Source organism: Hermetia illucens, chromosome 1 (assembly GCF_905115235.1).
Source record: "Hermetia illucens chromosome 1, iHerIll2.2.curated.20191125, whole genome shotgun sequence".
NCBI classification, from domain to species: Eukaryota; Metazoa; Arthropoda; class Insecta; order Diptera; family Stratiomyidae; genus Hermetia; species Hermetia illucens.
The window spans coordinates 112,494,169-112,517,537 of record NC_051849.1 but is presented as its reverse complement, the minus strand read 5'-3'; the positions used below and the strand labels follow the sequence as shown (position 1 = coordinate 112,517,537).

The following is a 23,369-nucleotide window of genomic DNA, read 5'->3' as shown; positions in this document are numbered from 1 at the left end:
TTTATGTTCCGAAAAACTCCTGCATTAATTTTGAATTCTGTTTGGGATAATTGTCTTCTTGCAAACCATCCATTTCCTTTGTTGTAGTATTCGTTTATACTGCTCCTTTTCCGTGATTCCTTCGACTCGTACCAAATCTGCGGTTCCATAACTCGAGAAGCATCCCCAGACCATAATGGAGCCACAACCATGCCTTCACTGTCGACACCATCTGGCATCATCATTTCGTCCTGCATTACATCGAACAAATATTGGTCGTTTTGATCCAAATATTTTAAATTTGCATTCATCTGTTCAAAGAACTTTTTGAAAGTGGCCTTCAGTCCAGTCTCAATGGGCAAATGCCCACTGCATCCGTTTCTTTTTGTTTTGTGGCCTTAGTAGTAGTTTTGGAACGGCGATACGACTAAACAGCTTAGCATCTCTCAATTGTCTTTTTACTGTAGTCAATAACACAAGTTTAGATCGGCATTTGTTCAGTTCAGTGCGGATTTGCGGTGCCTGTTAGGCACCTTTTCCGCTTGTTGCGCCATCCTTGTATGGGATTATTGTGCTATGAATGCAATTCTTCGACAACTTGAGTTGAGAGGTACTCGTACGCTCAGATTTGCCTTCGTTGTGTAAAACAATTATGACAGCATAAGCTCCACTTCTAATTTCGCGTAATTTACCCATTTTAAGATGCTTTAACTGCAAGAAAGATGAGCTCAGACTAACCAAGATAGAGATTCATCATCATCATCAACGGCGCAACAACCGGTATCCGGTCTAGGCCTGCCTTAATAAGGAACTCCAGACATCCCGGTTTTGCGCCGAGGTCCACCAATTCGATATCCCTAAAAGCTGTCTGGCGTCCTGACCCACGCCATCGCTCCATCTTAGGCAGGGTCTGCCTCGTCTTCTTTTTCTACCATAGATATTGCCCTTATAGACTTTCTGGGCTGGATCATCCTCATCCATACGGATTAAGTGATCCGCCCACCGTAACCTATTGAGCCGGATTTTATCCACAACCGGACGGTCATGGTATCGCTCATAAGATTTCGTCATTGTGTAGGCTACGGAATCGTCCATCCTCATGTAGGGGGCCAAAAATTGTTCGGAGGATTCGTCTCTCGAACGCGGCCAAGAGTTCCCAGGTTCCGAGGAATACATGAGGACTGGCAAGATCATAGTCTTGTACAGATAGAGCTTTGACCCTATGGTGAGACGTTTCGAGCGGCTCACAACAACCGTGCGGGGATTTCATCATCGCAGTTTATCGATTGTGATTTTCGACCCTAGATAGGAGAAATTGTCAACGGTCTCAAAGTTGTATTCTCCTATCCTTATTCTTCTTCGTGTTGTTTGACCAGTGCGGTTTGATGTTGTTGGTTGATTCGTCTTCGGTGCTGACGTTGCCACCATATATATTATATTGCCTTATTAATGTGCAGCCCAAGATCTCGCGCCAACGCCGCCTGCTCGATCTGGATAAAGGCAGTTTGTACGTCTCGGGTGGTTCTTCCCATGATGTCGATATCGTCAGCATAGGCTAAGTAGTTGGGTGGACTTGAAGAGGATCGTACCTCTTGCATTTACCTCAGCATCACGGATCACTTTCTCGAGGGCAAGGTTAAAGAGGACGCATGATAGCGCATCTCCTTGTCATAGACCGTTGTTGATGTCGAATGGTCTTGAGAGTGATCCTGCTGCTTTTATCTGGCCTCGCACATTGGTCAGGGTCAGCCTAGTCAGTCTTATTAATTTCGTCGGGATACGGAATTCTCTCATGGCCGTGTACAGTTTTACCCTGGCTATGCTAACCTAGGCGGCTTTAAAGTCGATGAACAGATGGTGCAACTGTTGTCCATATTCCAACAGTTTTTCCATCGCTTGCTGCAGAGAGAAAATCTGATCTGTTGCTGATTCGCCTGGAGTGAAGCCTCTTTGGTATGGGCCAATGATGTTCTGGGCGTATGGGGCTATCCGGCCCTAGCAAGATAGTGGAGAATATCTTATAGATGGTACTCAGCAACGTGATACCTCTATAATTGCTGCACTGTGTGATATCTCCCTTTTTATGTATGAGACAGATTAATGCCTCGCTTGCCAATCGTCAGGCATTGATTCGCTGTCCCATACCTTGAGCACAAGTTGATGAACCAGTTGGTGTAACTGGTCGCCTCCATATTTAACCAATTCGGCTGTAATTCCATCGGCTCCTGGCGACTTATGATTTTTTAGCCGATGAATTGCTACGGACTGTTTCTCCTAAACTTGGTGGTGGTAATATTTGTCCGTCGTCTTCAGTTGGCGGGACCTCCAACTCGCCGATGTTCTGGTTGTTCAGTAGCTCATCAAAGTACTCAACCCATCGCTCTAATATGCCCATTCTGTCGGAAATCAGATTTCCCTCTTTGTCTCGGCAGGATGAGCATCGAGGTGTATAAGGCTTCATCCTGCTGACTTGTTGGTAAAACTTGCACGCCTGGTGCGGTTGCTCCCTGTACTTTTCTAGTTTACAGACTTGTTGGTTCTCCCAGGCTTCCTTTTTCCAGTCTGTGAAATCCGCTTCTCCGCTCGACTGGAGTTCGTGATAAGTCTCTGCGCGTGCCCGCGTTCTTTGAGAATGCAACATTACTCGGTATGCGGCATTCTTCCGTTCCGTTGCTAGCTTACATTCATCGTCAAACCAGCCGTTCCGACTCCTTTTGCGGCTGGGGCCAAGTGTGTTTGTGGCCGTATCCATGATAACGTTCTTCAGGTGATTGTGAAGATCATTTGTTGATGCTTCATCTCCAGGTCCTCTGTTGACTGCAGGTTATTGCGGCATCCATTTCCCTCTTATAGGTGTCGCGGAGGGTTGTGTTGTGGATGGCTTCAGTGTTCACTCTCACCTGATTGTCAGAGGGGATTCTAGGTGGTATTGTTATTCGAGCTCGGAGCACCATAGCCAACGAGATTAGTGATCCGACTCTATATTGGCCCCCCTATATGTTCTGACATTCATCAAGGCTGAGAGGTGGCGGCGTTCGATGAACACGTGGTCAATTTGGTTGAAAGTGGTCCCGTCTGGAGAGGCCCATGTATGTTTGTGGACCGCTTTCCGCGCAAACCAAGTACTTCCAACAACCATTCCGTGTGACCCTGCTAATTGAATAGTCCGCAGTCCGTTATCATTTGTTTTTTCGTGTAAGCTATGGGAGCCAACGTATCGCCTGAATACTGGCTCCTTCCCTACTTGGCTGTTAAAATCCCCAAGTATGATTTTGATATCATATCTGGGACAGGCTTCGAGGGTTCGTTCTACTGCCTCGTAGAAGGTATCCTTCTCCGACTCTGCAGTCTCCTCTGTAGGGGCGTGAACGTTTATGAGGCTTATATTTCTAAACTTGCCTCGCAAGCGCAGAGTGCATAGCCGTTCGCTTATGTTTTCAAAGCCAATAACAGTAGGTTTCATTTTTTGGTTGACTAAGGAACCTGGTTTACTGCATGACCGCTATAATATATGGTGTAGTGGCTCTTCTCCAGGAAACCGGTCCCTGTCCATCGCATCTCTTGCAACGCTGTTATATCAGCCCTATATTGGGACAGGGTATCGGCTAGCTGCTCATCAGCTTCATCTCTGTACAGGGAGCGCACGTTCCACTGAGAAAATGCACAAATCGTTGTTCCGTTGTCGTTGCCGGGTCCGTCGTTTTAAAATCCGTCCTGTCCGAGGCTCCTGTTGTGGCTTCGTAACAAGTTGTTTTCCGTGTAGGGTTGTCAGCCCTACCCAACCCCCAACCTGGAGCACCAGTTGGTACAATTTGTCCCGTTTTTAGGCGCGGGAGACTCGCCTTCATCCTTCTCCGTCTGCAGCTTTTCGTCAAGAAAGAGCTCCCAGCCGATCACCACGTGGAGGTGGAGATAGGGCTTGGTAGTAGAGCTGTTGCTGTTGGTTCAGCAGGCATTTCCCAGGTTTTATGCTCCATCGTGGGTACCAATCCACGTTTCGCCCCGGGACCTATACTACCCTTTGACCACCCCAGATAGAGATTAACTCCATAAAACCTCTGATAACAAATATGTTATATGTTTTAAGAAGCTAAAATACTCCTCAAGTTGGGTTAACCCGAAACACAACCAAAATAATAATGGACAGCTCATTAAAATATTACAATGTCCTTACCACTTGATACTTGCACGTCCCTCATTGAAGTTTTGAAACAATATACTTTTATATGATGATAACTTATAAGTATACGAGAAAAATGACCTCTAATAACAATAAAATATACATGTGTTCAAATTAACTCTTTATCATGTATACTTTTGGAATATTTTGTTGGTGACAAAGATATTTGCAAGCGGTCTCAAACTTTTCGCCGGCAGTGTATCGTAATATGATTTGGGATTAAGAGGTGGAGAACTGTAACTTTGCGAAAGATATCGGCGTAACACATATAGAATCTTCTTTCTTGGATATAATGATTATTTCTGGAGAATCTTCTTTTTCTCTTTTTGCCGCTTTTTGCTGCCCACCTTTGTCCATGGCCCGAATTTAAGGGGGTCATCCCGTGTGAAGGCCGTTTTTTTCGCTTTTTTAGAAATTTTTTTGTAAAGAACCGGATGAAGATACAAATACGAATTTTTCACCACATATTAAGTAATATGTTGAGCATGCGCAGTGATTTTTCCAGGTCGATATCACAATTCATTATCGGAATACAGAGCAATCTATACACCCATCTCCAAAAAAGGTGTTTTTCTGCCGCCACGCTAGAGGGCGCTGTGATCATCTTAAAGGAAAAAAATAAACGGCATTTTAACGTAGAGACTTAACTACAGTCCGCAAACTAGGATTATGAGAAAATATTAAAAGTTAAACTCTTGGTGCCGTGTTAAACTGTGTTTTTTAAGGCTTCTTTAATGAATAAAAAAAACTACTGAATGAATCGCAATTATCCTAGTTTGCGGATCGTAGAAATATGTTCTGAATAAGTCGGTGAAAATTTCAAAGAATTTCGTTTGATAGATTTTGGGTTATGGTGGCAGCCGATTTTCAATATACGGTTTCGAGAAAAACGCATTTAAAGAGTAGAATGTGACTTTTAGCCATAAAACCTTAACTGATCATTAATTTGCTATACCTAGTCTATAAACCTTAGGTTTCTTGAAGAAACACAAGTATAGCCTTGGCTTCAATTCTTGTCTTTAAGTCATTGGAACATCATTCGGGCCCATAAATACGAGCTTTATTACGGCGATCGACATAAATCTAGCATGTGACTTATCACGTGTTCAACACTATAATTTCCGAACGACTCCGAATATCAAAAAATCACTTTGCCCATATATTCTACACTATATCTAGATATAATTGATGCCAAGAAAAGTGATTCCGCGAATCCGGCACACGGGATGACCCCTTTAAGAACTGCAGATTGTCCCCCTTTTGTCATATTTGAGGCCGCAATCGAAGATCCACTAACTTTCCCCGGAGCTTTCGCCGGCTCAGCTTTCTTCGGTGAAGAAGTTTTTTTTCTTTTTGGTCATTTACTGGGAAACAGGGGGTTCACTAATTCCGTCTTTACTCTGTTCGCCCACATTCTCATCTATTTTAATGTTGAGGAGATGTCCCTGCGTTTCTTGAGCAACTTCGCCACTTAACGCTTGGGTATTTTTCTCCTCCACTTCTCTTAAAGTTGGTGCTAACTGTAAAAAACATCTTATGTGTGGGTGTGTTCAGCATTGCTGACTTCTCATTGTCACTAGAATACGAGTATTTCTAGTAATATTGAACTTACTACTAGGCAGGATAACCAAGTTATTTTTTTTCCTTTTTCCTTTTTAGAATATACAATGCAACCTCGATATGACAAAGCTGAAGGGTATATTCATTATATCAAATAATTTGTTATAGTGAGGTTTCTTATATAGAGGGTAGGTTTGTCTACGATTCGTTTTATCGAGTTACAAACAATGAGTGATGAAAAATGTAAGATATCTGAACCTGTCGATACGTGAATTGTTGTTGTTGAGGAATTGTGTGTAGTTAATCAGTAGAATACGTTATTATAGATGATAAGATGACAAAATTCCTTAAATCGACATAAATTATACCTTCTGTTTATATTCAGCAATGATTTAAAATTCGTTATAAGGAGGTTTTGAAGAAATGTATTCGTAATAGAAAGGTGGAGTTTGTAATTACTTTCACGGGCAGTTCCAGGGGATTAAGAAAACTTTACTACATCGAGGAAATCGTTATATTGAGTTTCGTTATATTAAGGTTGCACTGTATATAGACAAGATGAGTGAAGGGTCCGCATTGTTGCAACAGTGGTTGCAACATGTTGGTGAGGGACTTTTACATTTCTTTGCATTCAGTATTCTTGAATAGTATACCTTCATTTTAATATCACGCTTGACAAAATTATTGCAAAAAGATAATTTCCCACTCCAAAGCCCATAAATGAAATTGTTTCGTTGAATATTCATGTTCCAATCATTTCTTAGGAATTTTAATAATAAAATTGTTGATAGCCAATGTTGATTTTTGAAAATATTTGTCTGCTGACCTCTCGTACATTATCCGGTTGTACATAAATGGATTATGAAAAATTTCAAGTATAATAATTAATTGCAAGCATCATTTGGTTTTTCATACACTTTTTCCGGTTTACAGTTACGTTTTCGAACTGCCTTAATTCGGCGTGTAGGACGCAATAACAGTTTGCAAGATAACGGCTGTATTTAAATGCAATCTATTTCCATTTCGTATCGTTTCCAGCATAAGTTTTCTACTTCGTTAAGGGTTTACTTCCAAATCGCCCGTTTTACATCATTCTACCGGGGCATAGAAGCCCTTACAGGTTTTTCGTACTTTTTCTCATGACTGAATCTCTTTTTTGGAGCCGACTGGGGTTCACAAATTTGGAGCTACCAGTGAAAAAGTTTTATCCGCAGTTCATTAAAACTAGGACTTGCATTTTGCGGTTACACTTAATTTACGATATTTACGCAAATATGCCAGGTTTGTGTTCTTTGCTCAGTATTTGCACATGTAGGTACCCAAAAAACCAAGCGAAAATAAAATATTGGTGGCGACAGGTGAAAATTCTCAACTAGACAAAGAAAAACCACGAGAATTCGTGTAAACTTTTATTTGGGTATCTCTAAAGTTTTGGATGGTTTTTCGCTGTTTCTGTGAGAAGTGTAGGCCAAATCACTAAATTATAATCGTTGTGAGCCCTTCTCCCATGGTGAATCACAAGCCCCGTCCCTATCATATGGAAATATGCGTTTAACTATTCCCGGCTATCCATTTAATGGGCATAAAATAAGCAGGGAATCATCGCAAATGTCCTTGTCATCGTTTAAGTGTCAATTGGCCGAATAAAAAGCGAAGCAAATTGAGTGCCCTTGTGTCACGTTACGAGCTCATCATAGAGTCGTAAATAAGCACTTCCTCCTGGCATTTTTCATAGCGGAAAAATGACGACGGCGAAACGGCATAAAAACTTTTCAAGTTGAAACATAAACATTACACCATAAAACATGGACAGGATTGTAATAATTCAGTGAAAGTTGTCTGTCTGCGGAGTAGGACAGTTCTTCCGTGGCTCTTCCAGTGTAGAACTGCCTAACAGAGTAGCTACATGGGACAGGAAAATGAATTGTGTGTAGAATATGCATTGTGTGGATCTGATGACATAAGATCCTTGCTGTTTTTCCTGTGTATTTCAAAAGGATTTCTTCGATTTTATTTTTGACCCGAAAGATTGTCAACCACTCTTAAGGTAGTTCCTAAGGTGTGTGTGGTATATATAAGCATGTCATATCATATCATAAACTCTAAATTAAATTATTTCTAGAGTTTATACATGCATATATGGTTCCATGTTTTTCGCCAAGAAACACATAATGAAATAGGATAAGGTTGCAATACTAGCATACATTGTACAGATAGGTATGCAGCAGGTAGGTCATGAAAACCGTGTTTTTCTCTCAGACTGCTCTACGTGTAATTCCCCAATTCAGTCCGTATTAGCATCCATGGCCCAGAGCGGCTAGTTTGCTCCCCATGTACATTAACTACTAACCCAATAAAAATCGCACGTTTTTCCGCCGAACTACTGTTCGAGCAAACCATTTGGTGGTGAAAAACAAAAGGACCACATTGTCTATTTATCCCATTATATTGAATAGAGGTTTCTAAAAATGTTGGAACATTTTCATGTAACATTTCCACCATGTTATTCTCGGCCGGGGTAAAAGTACTGGCTGACAAATTCATATTTCCACAATATGTTTCCAGAGCTACGGGTATGTTATCGAGTTGTGGAAATTGGTGGCTATTGCCACACAAATGCATACATATAGTGCTCAAACAAAAACCTAACTAGCAACTATAGGAAAAATTGAGTTTGCCACATCACGTTCAATTTTGCAAATTTTTGGCATGAAAAACAATTTTTCACCCTCAATATTTGAGGCTCCATTTGTGTGTACATTATTCAAAGTAGTTGAGTTAACAGTGTGCATATCTAACATCATGGCTTGTATGCAAAATTCCATCTTTGGTATGCATCCAGAAAGCAACATTGAGAAAGTGTTACCATGTACGCATTTACAATTATCGAAACTAATAAATTTGGTCAAAATTTTAATCGTTGACTATCACATACTTGCACCCTGATCGCTGAAAAATTAGTTAGGGGTAAACCAATAATGATATAAAAGCACTCTAAAACTATAATCTCGAGTACGTTGATCTGTAGGTGCATTGGGATGCAAGTTTGGTAACGAAAAATTTAAAATACTGAGGGAAAACATTATTACCCGGTCAACACAGTTAATATATAACGACAAAACATGAATCAAATGTCTTTTGCTCTTTTGGGGATCATCAGTGAATAACGGGGCCATTACAATTCTACAGAATGGAGGTATAACAGGGATACTTTTTTCGGTCCACTCATCTTAGATAATCCCAATTGACCCGTTTCATTTAACCCCCTATTTATATAATAAAATATATTATGTAAGTCATACAAAGAGGGGATTCCTAGAAGGCATGCGAAAGTCCTTCTAAAACAGTATTGCTCTCATATACATTCGGTCATTTGTGAAAAGCTTTTCTTAATTTCGACTTCTTTCGATCAAATAACCAGTACAGCTTTGTCCTGATGTTAACGGTAGACCCAATTTGATGGACTCAAAAACCCTTATTTTATTTTCATTAAGCAACACAATTCTAATAATAATTCTGTTCCACAATAGGCCTCGTGATAGATCACCGATGCGAATTTTTTCGAATGTTTTCGTTCATAACATAAATTTGAACACTGATAAAACTCTTGAAGATAAATTCAAAACATTTTAACCTTAACTCGGTTAGACAGAACCACAAAACTAGCCAGTCTGATCCATTTAAATTTTATTGATTAATATTGTACTAATTGATTATTTTCATTTGATACCCCACACGGCTATATTTTACACCCACATTTTGCGAATGTTTGGACATCTAAAAAAAAATATGGCAACTGCTTTACAGATGTGCCTAAAAATATCTACGTTTTATCAGCTATCCAACGAGGTATGAAAACCTAGGGTTTTATTGAAACTCATAGAAAAAACATACATGGGATTTAAAAATAATGGCGCTATCCCAGCCGTCGAGTGCCGGATGCGAGCGTGTTCGACGGAGTTTATCGAAGCCTTCGAAAAACTAGCTCTGTTTCAAGACGACGTACAAACTTGGGAAGATCACGTGTCATTGATGGCGACGAAGAGCAAGATAATGAGATAGTGGAATGATTTAGATTAGATCCAACCACTTCCACTAATATTGTCGCCCGGGAACTGGGACTCTCTTAATGAAAACTATGGTTTACAGTACATACAGCGGGCCTATACCCATATCATTACACGCCGGTACAAGCTAACGAAGAAGAAAATCTCACGAGAAAGTTAGATTTCTGCAGATTTATGCTAAATGCAGATGTGGCAGACCCGAATTTCCTTAAATTAATATTGTGAACTAATGAATCAAAATTTGATAAAGACTGTATTACCAATTACCATAACGCTCACTATTGGGCCCCAAAAGAACAAGGAATTCCAAATAAGAAGAGAGTTAAGAGATCACACGTAGATTCAACGTGAATGTGTGCATAGGTATCAGTGCTAACCATTTGATTAGGTCTTACTTTCTCCCTTATAATTTAAATGGCGAAAACTACGAAAATTTTCTAGGCAACCTACTGGAGGACCTTCCACTCAATCTACTTCGAGACATGTAGTTTCAGGATGATGGCTACCCTGCGCATTTCAGGAGAAGTGTTAGAGAATGGCTGGACACAAATTATCCCAACAAATGGATTGGACGAGGTGCGTTTTTACCCATAAGAAGTTAAGTTTAAATGAAACCCTAGATTGTTATACCTCGTTGGATAGCTGATAAAACGTAAATATTTTTAGGCACATCCCCAAAGCAGTTGTCATATTTTTTTTTAAATATCGTGCAAAGAAAAGTAAACTTTTAAAATTTGTAATAACTCTTTTAACTTTTAATCGTCTACAACGTCCTATTTAGTTGACTGAAAGAGGTCATAAAGCACCTTAGTCTACATGTAAAAATTAAATAATAATAATAATAAGAGTCACATATTTCAAAACATCTCGGAGTGGTAACATACGTTTAATTTCAACTCCTACATGGACACTGGTACACACGTATCTTTAAAATAATCAGTGTTGAGTAGCTAGCAGTTAATGTAGGTCGAAATTTCAGAGAGCATCAAAATCTGCTTCCAACCTACAAAATATATACTTTTTTAAGAGTTGACTGGATTGAATTTGGAATTTTGATGCGGAATTTGTCAAGGAAATAGAGATACTGTCAATTGTTTCCATTAATCTTAAAGATGCTGAAGGAAAGCTAAAAAAGTTGGAAAAGCGGAAGTTGAACGCTTCAGGTATAAAAGCTTTTGTGTATTTCTTCCAGAAAAGTATAGTAATATATATGCATATATGTATTATGTCAAACTATGTATTAACTTTAGTTTGATACTAACATTCAGAGTCTTAGATTGCAACAAATTTGCCCAAAAGAGACAAGTTTGACCTATTATGACTTTGCATATCCACTAAACTTGGTAGCATCATCTCCATAGTACTACATATTACTGCAAAAAATAATGATTTTAGGATACACTTTAGGGGGGTTTACAGTCAATCTTTAAAAAATATACTAGCAATAAATAGATTAATATACAATGTATTATAAACTTTATTTATACGGATATCGGTATGGAGCGTATTTTGAGTCCTAAACACAGTGGTAGCTTCGTGATTTCGGATTTTTTAAATGGGCGGTTGCTTAAAAAGGCGGTCTAAGAAAGTTTAAATTGAAAAATTTATTGGGAAGCAGCAATATTGACCCATGCAATGGGACGGCGGTCCTAACCCAACAGACATTTCATTGCCTTAGTGCCCGTGGTATATTTTGTTATATATCAGATGTCATGGTGCACCAAATCAACATCTCTCTAATGCAGCATCAAAAAGAATACAATCTCCTTCTTTCTCCGCAATTTCTATGTACTTCCCAATAACCGTTCTTCTCTATCGTCAACCCTACGGGAAATGTACGCAACCCTTCAACAATGGATACAAGGATGTCACCTAGTTATAATAAAAGTGTGCACAAGCATGTGTACCTAGAATGAAATTATAGACTTTTTATCTCTACTCTAATTTGCTGCAAAACATCGCAGGCCTAGCGCCGGGAGGGATTTTGGTGACGGCTAGGTGGGAAGGCGTTCCCAACTCATTCATTTTTACTACATTTTCCCTAATTAGTCATATTGGAAACCATGGACGTACTTCCTACATAGGACGGGCAACACGAACATCTCTTTCCTCTAAAAAGTGCAAGCATACAAATCTACAAAACTTGCCCGAATGCTTCCATAGATAACTGGGATGTTTTCTTATTATTCAATTCCGGGCTACATCAGGCTCGAATCCAACATCTGAATACATGGCCGCTCCTCGTCCGCACAAACTTCTTTTTATCGAAACAACAAATCGGTTTTATTGCACTTTCAAGTGAAATAACAATGAAATTTTTATCGCAAAAAAGTGGGTGGAGTCTTACGGGCCGAATGGAAAATATTTCTGGCATTTTGATAAAGCTTCCCGTCATCCATCTTGTTTGTAGTTTTCTAAGCCAAGAAAGATTCGTTTACTTTCATTTGAGGGCCGTTCTTTGCGCTCTCCGACGACTTGCCAAAAATGTTCGGCGTCTGATAGGAAAGGTGATATTTTTATGGAGGATTTTAATAGGCTGGACTCGAAGGCGCTCGCCGTCTACGTCTTAGTTGGCAGATCCTCTTCCGAAAGTTGGAGCTGAAGAAAAAAGAAAATTGTTAGAAGAGTTAGAGCGGCGTAAGCAGGATTTAGATAAATGCACACATCTTCACAGATAGACGTACACACGCATGCATAAAATAAGAATCTGAGCAAAGTCTTGAATGTTTGCAATAAAACAATTTTTTCTGCTCTAATTACAGGAAATAGCGGCTATTCTTATCAGCTTCGACAAACATTCCGAATGGCAATCAAAAGAAGTCAAAACGAGGTAAGGTTCTCAATCAGTTGTTTTCGAATTGGCAACGCAAGGTATCCAGCTTATAATGTGTATTTAGTATTCGCGTCAGCGGATGCAAAATGTGTACGTTTTGAACTCATTGTCGTAACAAAAAATTCTACTCAAAATTCTGAATGGAATTCGGTTGAGTGCGTACATTCGGTAATTTTTGTGTGTATGTGTATCTCAAAAGTACTTTTTGATTCAATGGAAAATTCAAATTTCGTTTAAAACACAAATAACAAAAGCAAAAAGAAACAAATTGCAGCGCTCCGAAATGGAAAACACTGAATAAAATAGAAGCGAACAAATTTGCAACTCCAAATATTTCAAAGCAATCGAATATAATTGAATCCTTTCGGTTGTTTTGAGAAATTATTTTATATATATATACATATTTATAACACTGCGTTTTAACATGAAAGCCGAATTGACTAAAAATGCTTGTTGCATCCTAATCCAGAGTTACGATGGCCATTCGACAAGGCCTTAGAAAAAGAAAAACATAATATTTTAGGAGATTTGTGATTATTTTTCGACATAATCTCCTTTCAGCTCTACATGGTGCAGCATTCTAAAAAGTAAGATTTTGAAAAACACTCTGTTTCGGTGGTAACCTGCTCAAGCTCTATTCATAGTATCCAGCAGCTAGCATGTCCAGCGCCTAATGTATCAGACAGTGGCGTGGGGTGTCTTCTTGTTCGCCGCATGTTATTTTCGGGAAAAACAACAGACATGGACCACAAAAGAATTAGTTTTTCACGTCACACTCGGTGAATTAATCCCCAACATCATACAATTTACTATAAAAGTACGAACGCGAGATTTCTTCCCGTTTTAATATTTAATACCGGCATTTGTCACCAATTTCTTCCTTACTACCAGACGAACGGGATCCAAAGACTCTGACAATGGATCACTCATCATCATCAACGACGCAACAACGGGTATCCGGTCTAGACCTGCCTTAATAAGGAACTCCAGACATCCCGGTTTTGCGACGAGGTCCACCAGCTCGATATCCCTAAAAGCTATCTGGCGTCCTGACCTACCCCATCGCTTCATTCAGGCAGTTTATGCCTCGTCTCCTCTTTCTACCATAGATATTGCCCTTATAGACTTTCCAGGCTGAATCATCCTCATCCATACGGATTAAGTGACCCACCCACCGCAACCTATTGAGCCAGACAATCTGACGGTCATGGTATCGTTCATAGATTTGGTTGTTGTGTAGGCTACGGAATCGCGGCCAAGAGTTCGTAATTTTTCTTGCTAAGAACTCAAGTCTCCGAGGAATACATGAGGACTGGCAAGATCATTGTCTTGTACAGTAAGAGCTTTGATCCTATGGTGAGACGTTTCGAGCGAAACGGTTTTTGTAAGCTGAAATATGCTCTGTTTGCTGACAATAACCGTGCGCGGATTTCATCATCGTAGCTGTTATCGGTTGTGATTTTCGACCCTAGATAGGAGAAATTATCAAGGAGACTACCCCTATCTTTATTCTTCCCGTTTGACCAGTGCGGTTTGATGTTGTTGGTTGGTTGGCTTTTGGTGCTGACATTTTCACCATATATTTTGTCTTGCTTTCATTGATTTGCAGCCCAAGACCTCGCGCCGCCTGCTCGATCTGGATGAAGGCAGTTTGTCCGTCTCGGGTGGTTCTTCCCACGATGTCGCTATCGTCAGCATAGTTCGGTAGTTGGGTGGACTTAAAGAGGATCGTACCTCTTGCATTTACCTCAGCATCACGGATCACTTTCTCGAGGGCCAGGTTAAAGAGGACGCATGATAGCGCATCCCCTTTTCGTAGAACGTTGTTGATGTCGAATGGTCTTGAGAGTGATCCTGCTGCTTTTATCTCACCTCACACATTGGCCAGGGTCAGCCTAGTCAGTCTTATCAATTTCGTCGGAATACCGAATTATCTCATGGCCGCGTACAGTTTTACCCTGGCTATGCTAACCTAGGCGGCTTTAAAGCCGATGAAGAGATAACTGTTGTCCATATTCCAACAGTTTTTCCATCGCTTGCCGCAGAGAGAAAATCTGATCTGTTGCTGATTTGCCTGGAGTGAAGCCTCTTTGGTATGGGCCAATGATCTTCTGGGCGTATGGGGCTATCCGGCCTAGCAAGATAGTAGAGAATATCTTATAGATGGTACTCAGCAACGTGATACCTCTATAATTGCTGCACTGTGTGATATCTCCCTTTTTATGTATGAGACAGATAATGCCTCGTTGCCAATCGTCAGGCATTAATTCGATGTCCCATACCTTGAGCATAAGTTGATGAACCACTTGGTGTAACTGGTCGCCTCCATATTTAACCAATTCGGCTCCTGGCGACTTATGATTTTTTAGCCGATGAATTGCACGGACTGTTTCTCCTAAACTTGGTGGTGGCAGTATTTGTCCGTCGTCTTCAGTTGGCGGGACCTCCAACTCACCGATGTTCTGGTTGTTCAGTAGCTCATCAAAGTACTCAACCCATCGCTCTAATATGCCCATTCTGTCGGAAATCAGATTTCCCTCTTTGTCTCGACAGGATGAACATTCAAGTGTATCAGGCTTCATCCTGCTGACTTTTTGGTAAAACTTCCGTGCCTGGTGCGGTTGCTCTCTGTACTTTTCGAGTTCACAGACCTATTGGTTCTCCTAGGCTTCCTTTTTCCGTCTGTGAAGTCGCTTCTCCGCTCGACGGAGTTCGTGATAAGTCTCTGCGCGTGCCCGCGTTCTTTGAGAATGCAACATTACTCGGTATGCGGCATTCATCCGTTCCGTTGCTAGCTTACATTCATCGTCAAACCAGCCGTTCCGACTCCTTTTGCGGCTGGGGCCAAGTATATTTGTGGCCGTATCCATGATAACGTTCTTCAGGTGATTATGAAGATCATTTGTTGATGCTTCATCTCCAGGATCTCTGCTGACTGCGGTTATTGCGGCATCCATTTCCCTCTTATAGGTGTCGCGGAGGGTTGTGTTGTGGATGGCTTCAGTGTTAACTCTCACTTGATTGTCAGAGGGGATTCTGGGTGGTCTTGTTATTCGAGCTCGGAGCACCATGTCAACGAGATAGTGGCCCGAGTCTACACTGGCCCCCCTATATGTTCTGACATTCATCAAGGCTGAGAGGTGGCGGCGTTCAATCAGCACGTGGTCAATTTGGTTGAAAGTGATCCTGTATGTTTGTGAACCGCTTTCCGCGCAAACGGGGTACTTCCAACAACCATTTCGTGTGACACTGCTAATTGAATAATTGAATTGGAGCCAACGTATCTCCTGAACACGGACTCCTTCCCTACTTGGCTGTTAAAATTCCCAAGTATGATTTTAATATCATATCTGGGACAGGCTTCGAGGGTTCGTTCTACTGCCTCGTAGAAGGTATCCTTCTCCGACTCTGTAGTCTCCTCTGTAGGGGTGTGAACTGCTGCTCAGCAGCTTCATCTCTGTACAGGGAGCACACGTTCCATGAGAAAATGTGCAAATCGTTATTCCTTTGTCGTTGCCGGGTTCGTCGTTGCATTATCCGTCCAGTCCGAGACTCCTGTTGTGGCTGCGTAATAAGTTGTTTTCTGTGTAGGGTTGCCAGCCCTACCCAACCTCAAACCTGGAGGACCAGTTGGTACAATTTGTCCTGCTCGCCTTCATCTTTCTCTGTCTGCAGCTTTTCGTTAAGAAGGAGCTCCCAGCGGTCAGCACGTGGAGGTGGAGATAGGGTTTGGTAGTAGAGCTGTTGGTGTTGGTTCAGTAGGCGTTTCCCAGGTTTTATGCTCCATCGTGGATACCAATGCACGTTTCGTCCTGGGACCTATACTATTCGTTGACCACCAATGTATCATTAATCACACAAAAATAAATACCTTCACCTTCCATTGGTTCAATAAAGGCACCACCGTCAATTCGAAAAGTACTCAACGCTACCATTAATACAGTCTTCTGGTGAACATTGACAGAGATAAGAAGCGATTTTGATACATTCGCCACATTTTCAACTTTACTTTTCGCATCGTGGTAGAACAGCAGAAGTTCTTCTGGTACTAGATGTCGTTGTAGAGCATACCAGATGAGTTTATGTGACACACGGTCAAACACTTTCTACAGATCCTAAATTGCAAAGTAAAGGGGGTAATGCTTCTCATGGCTTTGGACTACCTTTCTTTTTCCATTTTGGAACTTTTTTCTAGCCAGTCAGATGGTGTTCTACTTTCTTCAATAACCCGATTGTAGAATTCACTGAGCGGCAGTGTTGGGTTCCAGCTTTTCGCTTGCTCAAGCTCAGATCTTTTCCGCGGTAGAGCTAAGAGTTCGCACTGTAACAAACTAATTCGATGCTTCCTATGAGTTTGCCCAGGATGTCCAGCTATCGGAAAGGAAGGCCGCGGTTCAAGTCTTACTGATAGTGAAGAGATTTTTATCGTAAATCGGATGTCAGAATCAATCGGCACAACTGAGAATGAGTACCTGGGGCAAATTAGCGTTATAATCCCAAGCGAAAGGTCCGGTGAATATGGTGGATGAGGCAGAGTCTCATACTGCAATTCGTTCAACTTTTGAACCGTTGTTCTGGAAACATGGGGTCGTGCATTGTCATGAAGGAGTATCACGCCATCTCTGTTGACTAATCTCGGCCTTTGAATACTCAATTTTTTGTGTATTTCCTCGAGTTGGGCACAGTATTTCTGTGCATTTATCGTTTCTCCAGATGCCAAAAAAGAATAGTGGATAACTCCAGCTGTAGACCACCAAATAGTCACCAATACCTTCTTCGAATGGAGGATCGGTTTCGGCATATGCTTCGGTGGCTAATCATCATCTAGCTGTGCTGATTGGCGACGATTGTCGTATAATATCCACCTTTTATCACATGTCACTATTCTGTGCAAAAAGGGATCGGTTCTGTTGCGGGTGACTAAAGAACTTCAAATTTCCATTCGAAGCGCCATGTTTTGCTCCGTAAGGGCATGCGGAACCCATTTGTCGAGCTTTTTCACCTTTCGAAGTTGTTGCAAGTGCCGGGAAATTTTCGAATAGTGTACGCCCAGTTTCTCTGCAATGTCCCTCACAGACTGACGTGTGTCGGATTCGACTAGCAAACGCAGCTCGTCGTTGTCAATCGATGGTCCTGGATGTCCACGTGGCGCACTTTGAAGGTTTACGTCGCATATAACATATCTATCATTGGCTCAGCGATTCAATGAAAGGGTTGTCTGAAAGATGACGGACCTCATGATCGTCTTGAGCAGAATAATATTGTTGCCCAACTCAGTCGCCAATTGCGATTAAAAAACGTGTGTAAAGAATGTTTTTGGAAATCTTGTTTTCAATTTCTTCAACATGTTCGTGAAGGTAGCTTGCTGTTCAGAATCACACCCTGGCAACTACTGTTTTTCGAACACTATACAGGTGTTCATTGTCGGCGGAATCGTCCGTAGGTGTGAAAAAGGGAGTAGCGTCCGCGAAGATCGCTAGAGGCAAGTCAGCGGAAAATAGAATATGAGTGAGAGTGTAGTGGAAACTCCCACTTGAAATGACTTTTCCAATAATTTTCATAAAGTAGCCGGCAGTGCGGGTAAAATCATATTATGAGCGAATCCGAAATGCCGAAACTGAATCAGACGCTTTATCTATATCGAGTAATATCATGCCTGTAGATGCTCCACAACAGAATGCCTATGTAACATGTTTGATATCCTATAAATTTGGTTTGGTTTGGTAATCCAAACTGGCAGGATGGTAAACTGTTTATCCTCGCGACTTCTGTTGGATGCGGGTAACTATTTACTTCCCATCACGCTCTCTATACCGCCACTAGTACTTGGTGTGGTCAGGTTGTCTTTTGAGCTCAATATGTTCGTTAAGATAGTTACGGAATTTTGTTCAATGTGTCATCTCCAAAAAATTACAGACATATGGGATATAGTAAGATCGTTTCCCTCAGTTGGTAGGTGATGGGATGACAGTTGGTGAACGGTGATTGGCTGCGAAATATTAATTCGACTGTTGCTAATGACAGATTCGAGATTGGAAGGGCATCAAAAATGGAAAAGAATGTACGTTCCGTGGGCACATGCATCAAAAAGTTAGTTAAGTCCATGAAATTAAAGAATATATTGCTTTTGCAAAACAAAACCTTATTTTAAATTATAGTAATGTCGCCTCCTCACTCATCGATGCAGTCCATCCTATGCACTATCTAGTTTGGATGGGGGAAGTTAGAGGTTAAGTTAAGTTTAAGTTTAACCATGTTTCTGTTATTATTCAGATATTAATTTAATTTTTTTAGGCAACAAAAGTTTTTAAACTATTATTTCGAATGCTTTGTGCATTTCAAGGTATGCAATTTAAAGTTCTTTCATTTGTCACAGAGAAATTTAGCTGCAGACTCAATAATAACCACAAATTGATCATCTTTAAGGTTTTGTAAAACAGAACCTATTAAAATGGGTTTACTTCCCGTCTGTCCGTCGGGCGCATTTTCCTTTAAACCGGTTATGATCCTCACATGCAGTGAGTTGCATCGTTCTTCGTTCTGCGTGGAATTGAAGGGGAAGGGGGTCTCCATACATGCACACCGAATGTATTCATGTGAGGTATCAAAGAAAAGGTCTTTTTCTGGGCATTCGTACTTTGTATGCATACCAGCACAAATCATGCATTTTACAAGCATGTTGGGTTACCGTCAGGCTGCACTGGCTATGGTAATCTCAGCGCACGATTATGTGCATTTCGATTAGTGCTTTTGGAGGTCTCATCATTTCACAGAGCCTCGGGTGAAATAAAGCAAATATACTGCTTCCTCGCAGTATCACTTTTTGGCCGAATTGATGGCGATGAACTTTACACCCAGACATTATATATCTAGTTGGGAAGCAAGTGTGCTTTCAAAACAGCGGAACCCATTGCATGCAATCCGGTAAGAACGATTTTTTTTGGTTTTTGGTCAGCTCTAATGTAAGTGTAATACTGAAGAAACCGTAAGTGTCGAAGCTATTTAGTGACAGCTCCTTATCGATACTGAGGTTCGTTGTAGTGATGAATAATCAATACTTCTAGAAACCCTCTCACAGCGGCATGTGTAATATTGGCCTGAATGATGGGGGTGCCTCTACAGCAGAGCTCGTTGATCTGTTCGTGTTGGTGTTTTTGACAGAAACGTGGAGCTCCTCCCACGTTTCATCATGATGTTGTTTAAAACTTTCAAGGCCGTGAAACGATTAGCGTTCGAATTGGATAATGAATTTTCCTTTATTCTGGGAAGCTTGAGTCCCTGAGGAGGATATTTCCATCACAGTTTTCCTCTATCACTCACCACTTGAATTAAACAGTTTTAACCAGAAAACACTTTCAACTTTAGCACAGAGTAAAACACGGCCACACTTGATGAATCGCAGCTCAATTCACGTTCAAATTAACGCTCTTGTAAATAAAATTATCGCATTAACAAATGAAATTAACACTTTAACAAATGAAACGAATTACGCCTTTATAAATGAAAATAACTATGTTTCAAAATAAATTAACCATTTTCAAAGACAATCCAATGTCGGATAAGTTCTAACATATTTGGCATCACCCTGAAGCTTGTCTACTTTAAATTCGAAAGGTTAAACGCTCCGTAAGCTGTTGAATTTAGAAAACATTTTATCACCGAATTGTCAAGGAAATGCCAGTCAACGCGAGAGATGATATTTATTGACGAGTGTGTTTTCAATTTACCCCTTCATCGTTATCAGGTTCCATCAACCAAGAACACTCGAGACCGAATAGTATTGCTGATAGTAGGTTGATGTAATGGGGCGCTCATTGCCGGGATAAACAGCAAGGAAGTTACTCGTACAAAATACTAACTAATGCTACCTGCAATCGCGAAAGACTTTACTACTTAATTTTGTGTAAAACAAAACATTATTAAAAACGGTTTACTGTCTGCCTATCACGGCGGTTTTAGCGATTGACACCAAATTTGCTGGAAAGTGTGAACTGTGAACACTCACGCATACAGTGAGTTTCATCATTCTACGGCGAATTTAAGGGTGTCCCCATATATGAAAAGGGGGGCTGTAATTTTTTTCAAAAGGTTTTGGTTAGTACTATTCGAAGCCGGTCTTAATTTTGATATTCGTTGGAAAGGGGAGAATGCGGGGGGCCAAAAGTGATCATTTCTTTAATGGACCCATTCTCAGAAACTACACAACCGAAAAATGTAAAAAAAAATCGGGGGACTGCCTCTATATGGTGCCTAGACTCCGAAATAAATGTTCAAATAAAGTTAATAATAGTTTATTATTATATTTTTTAGTAATTGGCTGCAAAACCCCCCTTAAGTTCATCCTAGCACGATGCTGCAACAACATAGACTATAACACGGAGCATAATCTTACCAAATTTGGAAATTTGGAAATACTACTAACAAAGTTGTAATAGGTCAAAATTGGGACGTCTTTGCAAATTCAAGACGAAAGTGCATATTCTCACATAATATATGCGTGTATTACGTGCTACGTACTAATTAGGCAAATGTTCACTGAAGTGTTTTTATAAAAAAAATACACAAAACTTTTCATACCTGAAAAGTGCAGCTTCCGGTTTTCCGACTTGTTTTTATATGAATATGATTATACAACTGTCATCTATGGCGGGTTGACTCGGATTGCAAATTTGTTTAAACTTTTTAAAAACCTAAGGGGGAAATAAATTTTTGAATTTGCAAAAGCATTGTTATTAGTATTTACAAGAAAGTGACATGATATGACAGCCCACGAATTTCACTCGACAGATCATTGACTTGTCTTTAAAAATGATTATTTTGCTTTGGAAAAGTTAAGTTTTGTCCGGATAGCTGAGTGGTTAGAGCACAAGGCTGTCGTACGCAAGGTCGCGGTTCAAATCTCGCTGTGTGTTTTTGGAATCAATGTTGGCCCGAATGATTATTTTACTCCCACCTTTTATCGAACTCCGATTAAATTACCGATTCAACACCTAAGAGTTTCAGGAATTAGGCTATTAGGTCGAACTATATTCGAACTTGCAGCATTAGAGTAAGAAGGCCATCACACTACTAATGCCGAAAAGCACGCACTCCTGCCTTGCGAGGTCTAATAATTATAGAGTGTGCCCCAATCACGATGGTAGAAATGGTAATGGTATTTGCGGAAAATAGGACCACTAACTTTTACGTTACAGAATTGTAGCGTTTTTCGTGAATAACATCAAAACGCTTGACCTTCCCAACTAAAATCATAATTTTCCACTCCCTCAATCATAACTTCTGGGAATCGAACCCACGGCAACGATATTGGGAGTTTTACCCTCTTAACTGTTGTGCCGCTAAATTAGAAAACATCCACCTCAATAATGAGTTTTAACTGCTGTTTCACAATGTAGAGGTTTTTACTCTCAACAAATTCAAAAAGCTACAGTGGGCCGGGCATTTGAAGCCGATAGATGGCGGAAGAACATATAAACTCATAAAGAGGAAACATTGAGAGAACTCAATCGGCCCAGAGAACAGATTCAAATCTAAATATGGTTGTTTCATATCGCATTCCATAAAAGGGGTCCTAACACTATTTCATTTTGGTTAATTTGAACACGTTTTCATAACAAAATGAGTCTCGCGAGAGTGCATATTTGCTTCATAACCCAGCTTCCTCTATCATTCTCGCCTGATCGTCTAAGTAGCTTGCTAAGGACTGCACAATACATAATTGCATCCTCGCTCCAGGTTCTGATAAACCGGCTTTCATTTTGTCCATTGAAAAAATATTTACATATATTACAGATATCCTGTCAACTCAGCCTTTTATGTTTTTTAGTTCATTTTCATTCCAAATGTGGAAACCTCCAAGAAGTATTTCTTTTTCTTCCACTTCAATGTGTTATATCTGGGGAAGACTTGGCTCTAGTTGTCTTTGCTTTCGCTATTGGCAATTCCGGCATGTTCTGCTTACCTCATCCTTCACAGAATGCGCCTCACCATCCGGTTCAATTTTTGGCACTCGATCTTGTGATGCTATTGTAATTTTTAATATTTTCTCCAGAGTCTTCGCAATTACAATTACTGTTTTATTATCAGCGTAATATAGCCACCTTAACAACTCGAATATTCAGGACAGCACTATACGTGCTTTTCTTCAAAAGTGGGCAACTTATTCCTTAGTTCCATCGTCGGCATAACCCCAAAGCCTTCTTCTTGTCGGATAGCTGTCGATTAGTGCTGCCAAATTACTGGATATACCTATCCTTATTAGGTTTCAATTGACAGAGTAAATGCATTTCGCACGCAATCAATAAGCAATACTCGCTAGCGCTGACCTTGCATTTTATTTTCCGCTAAGCCAGTAACCAGTTTGATGGCGTTGATGGTTGCCTATTGCATTCATTGTTCCCCCAACAGCTGGGTTTTTTACTGGAGAAGCTACAATTCCTCGACATTAGTGTTATTGTGCGCTTCGTGATACAAAAGGCTTTCTCCGAGCGTATAGCTGGTGCAGTACCCTTATCCAATAGCAGCTCCATAAATTATTGCTCAGCCATTGTTTTCTCTTCAGGTGCTCTTCAATTCTCGAGCGCCCAGATACTCAACTAACATATGTACTTGGTTTGCTTTGCAAGTGAACGTGAAAATGCAACTTTCACTGATGTTTCAGGAAGAGCTTGATACCGCATAATGATGAGACCCTATCGACAAAAGTGGTGGAGTCGATCTAAATGTGCCACCCCCGTTACCGAGCGGGACA

At 40.6% G+C, this 23,369-nt stretch overlaps 1 protein-coding gene across 1 annotated transcript in view; it reads left to right on the top strand.

Annotated features, from left to right (window-relative positions):
* LOC119661554 (calmodulin-binding transcription activator 1) overlaps window positions 1-23,369 on the top strand; it is a 601,359-nt gene that overhangs the window by 507,565 nt on the left and 70,425 nt on the right. Inside the window, 1 exon segment of the mRNA XM_038070945.1 lies at window positions 12,549-12,616. Within this exon segment, the coding sequence (XP_037926873.1) occupies window positions 12,549-12,616 (68 nt within the window).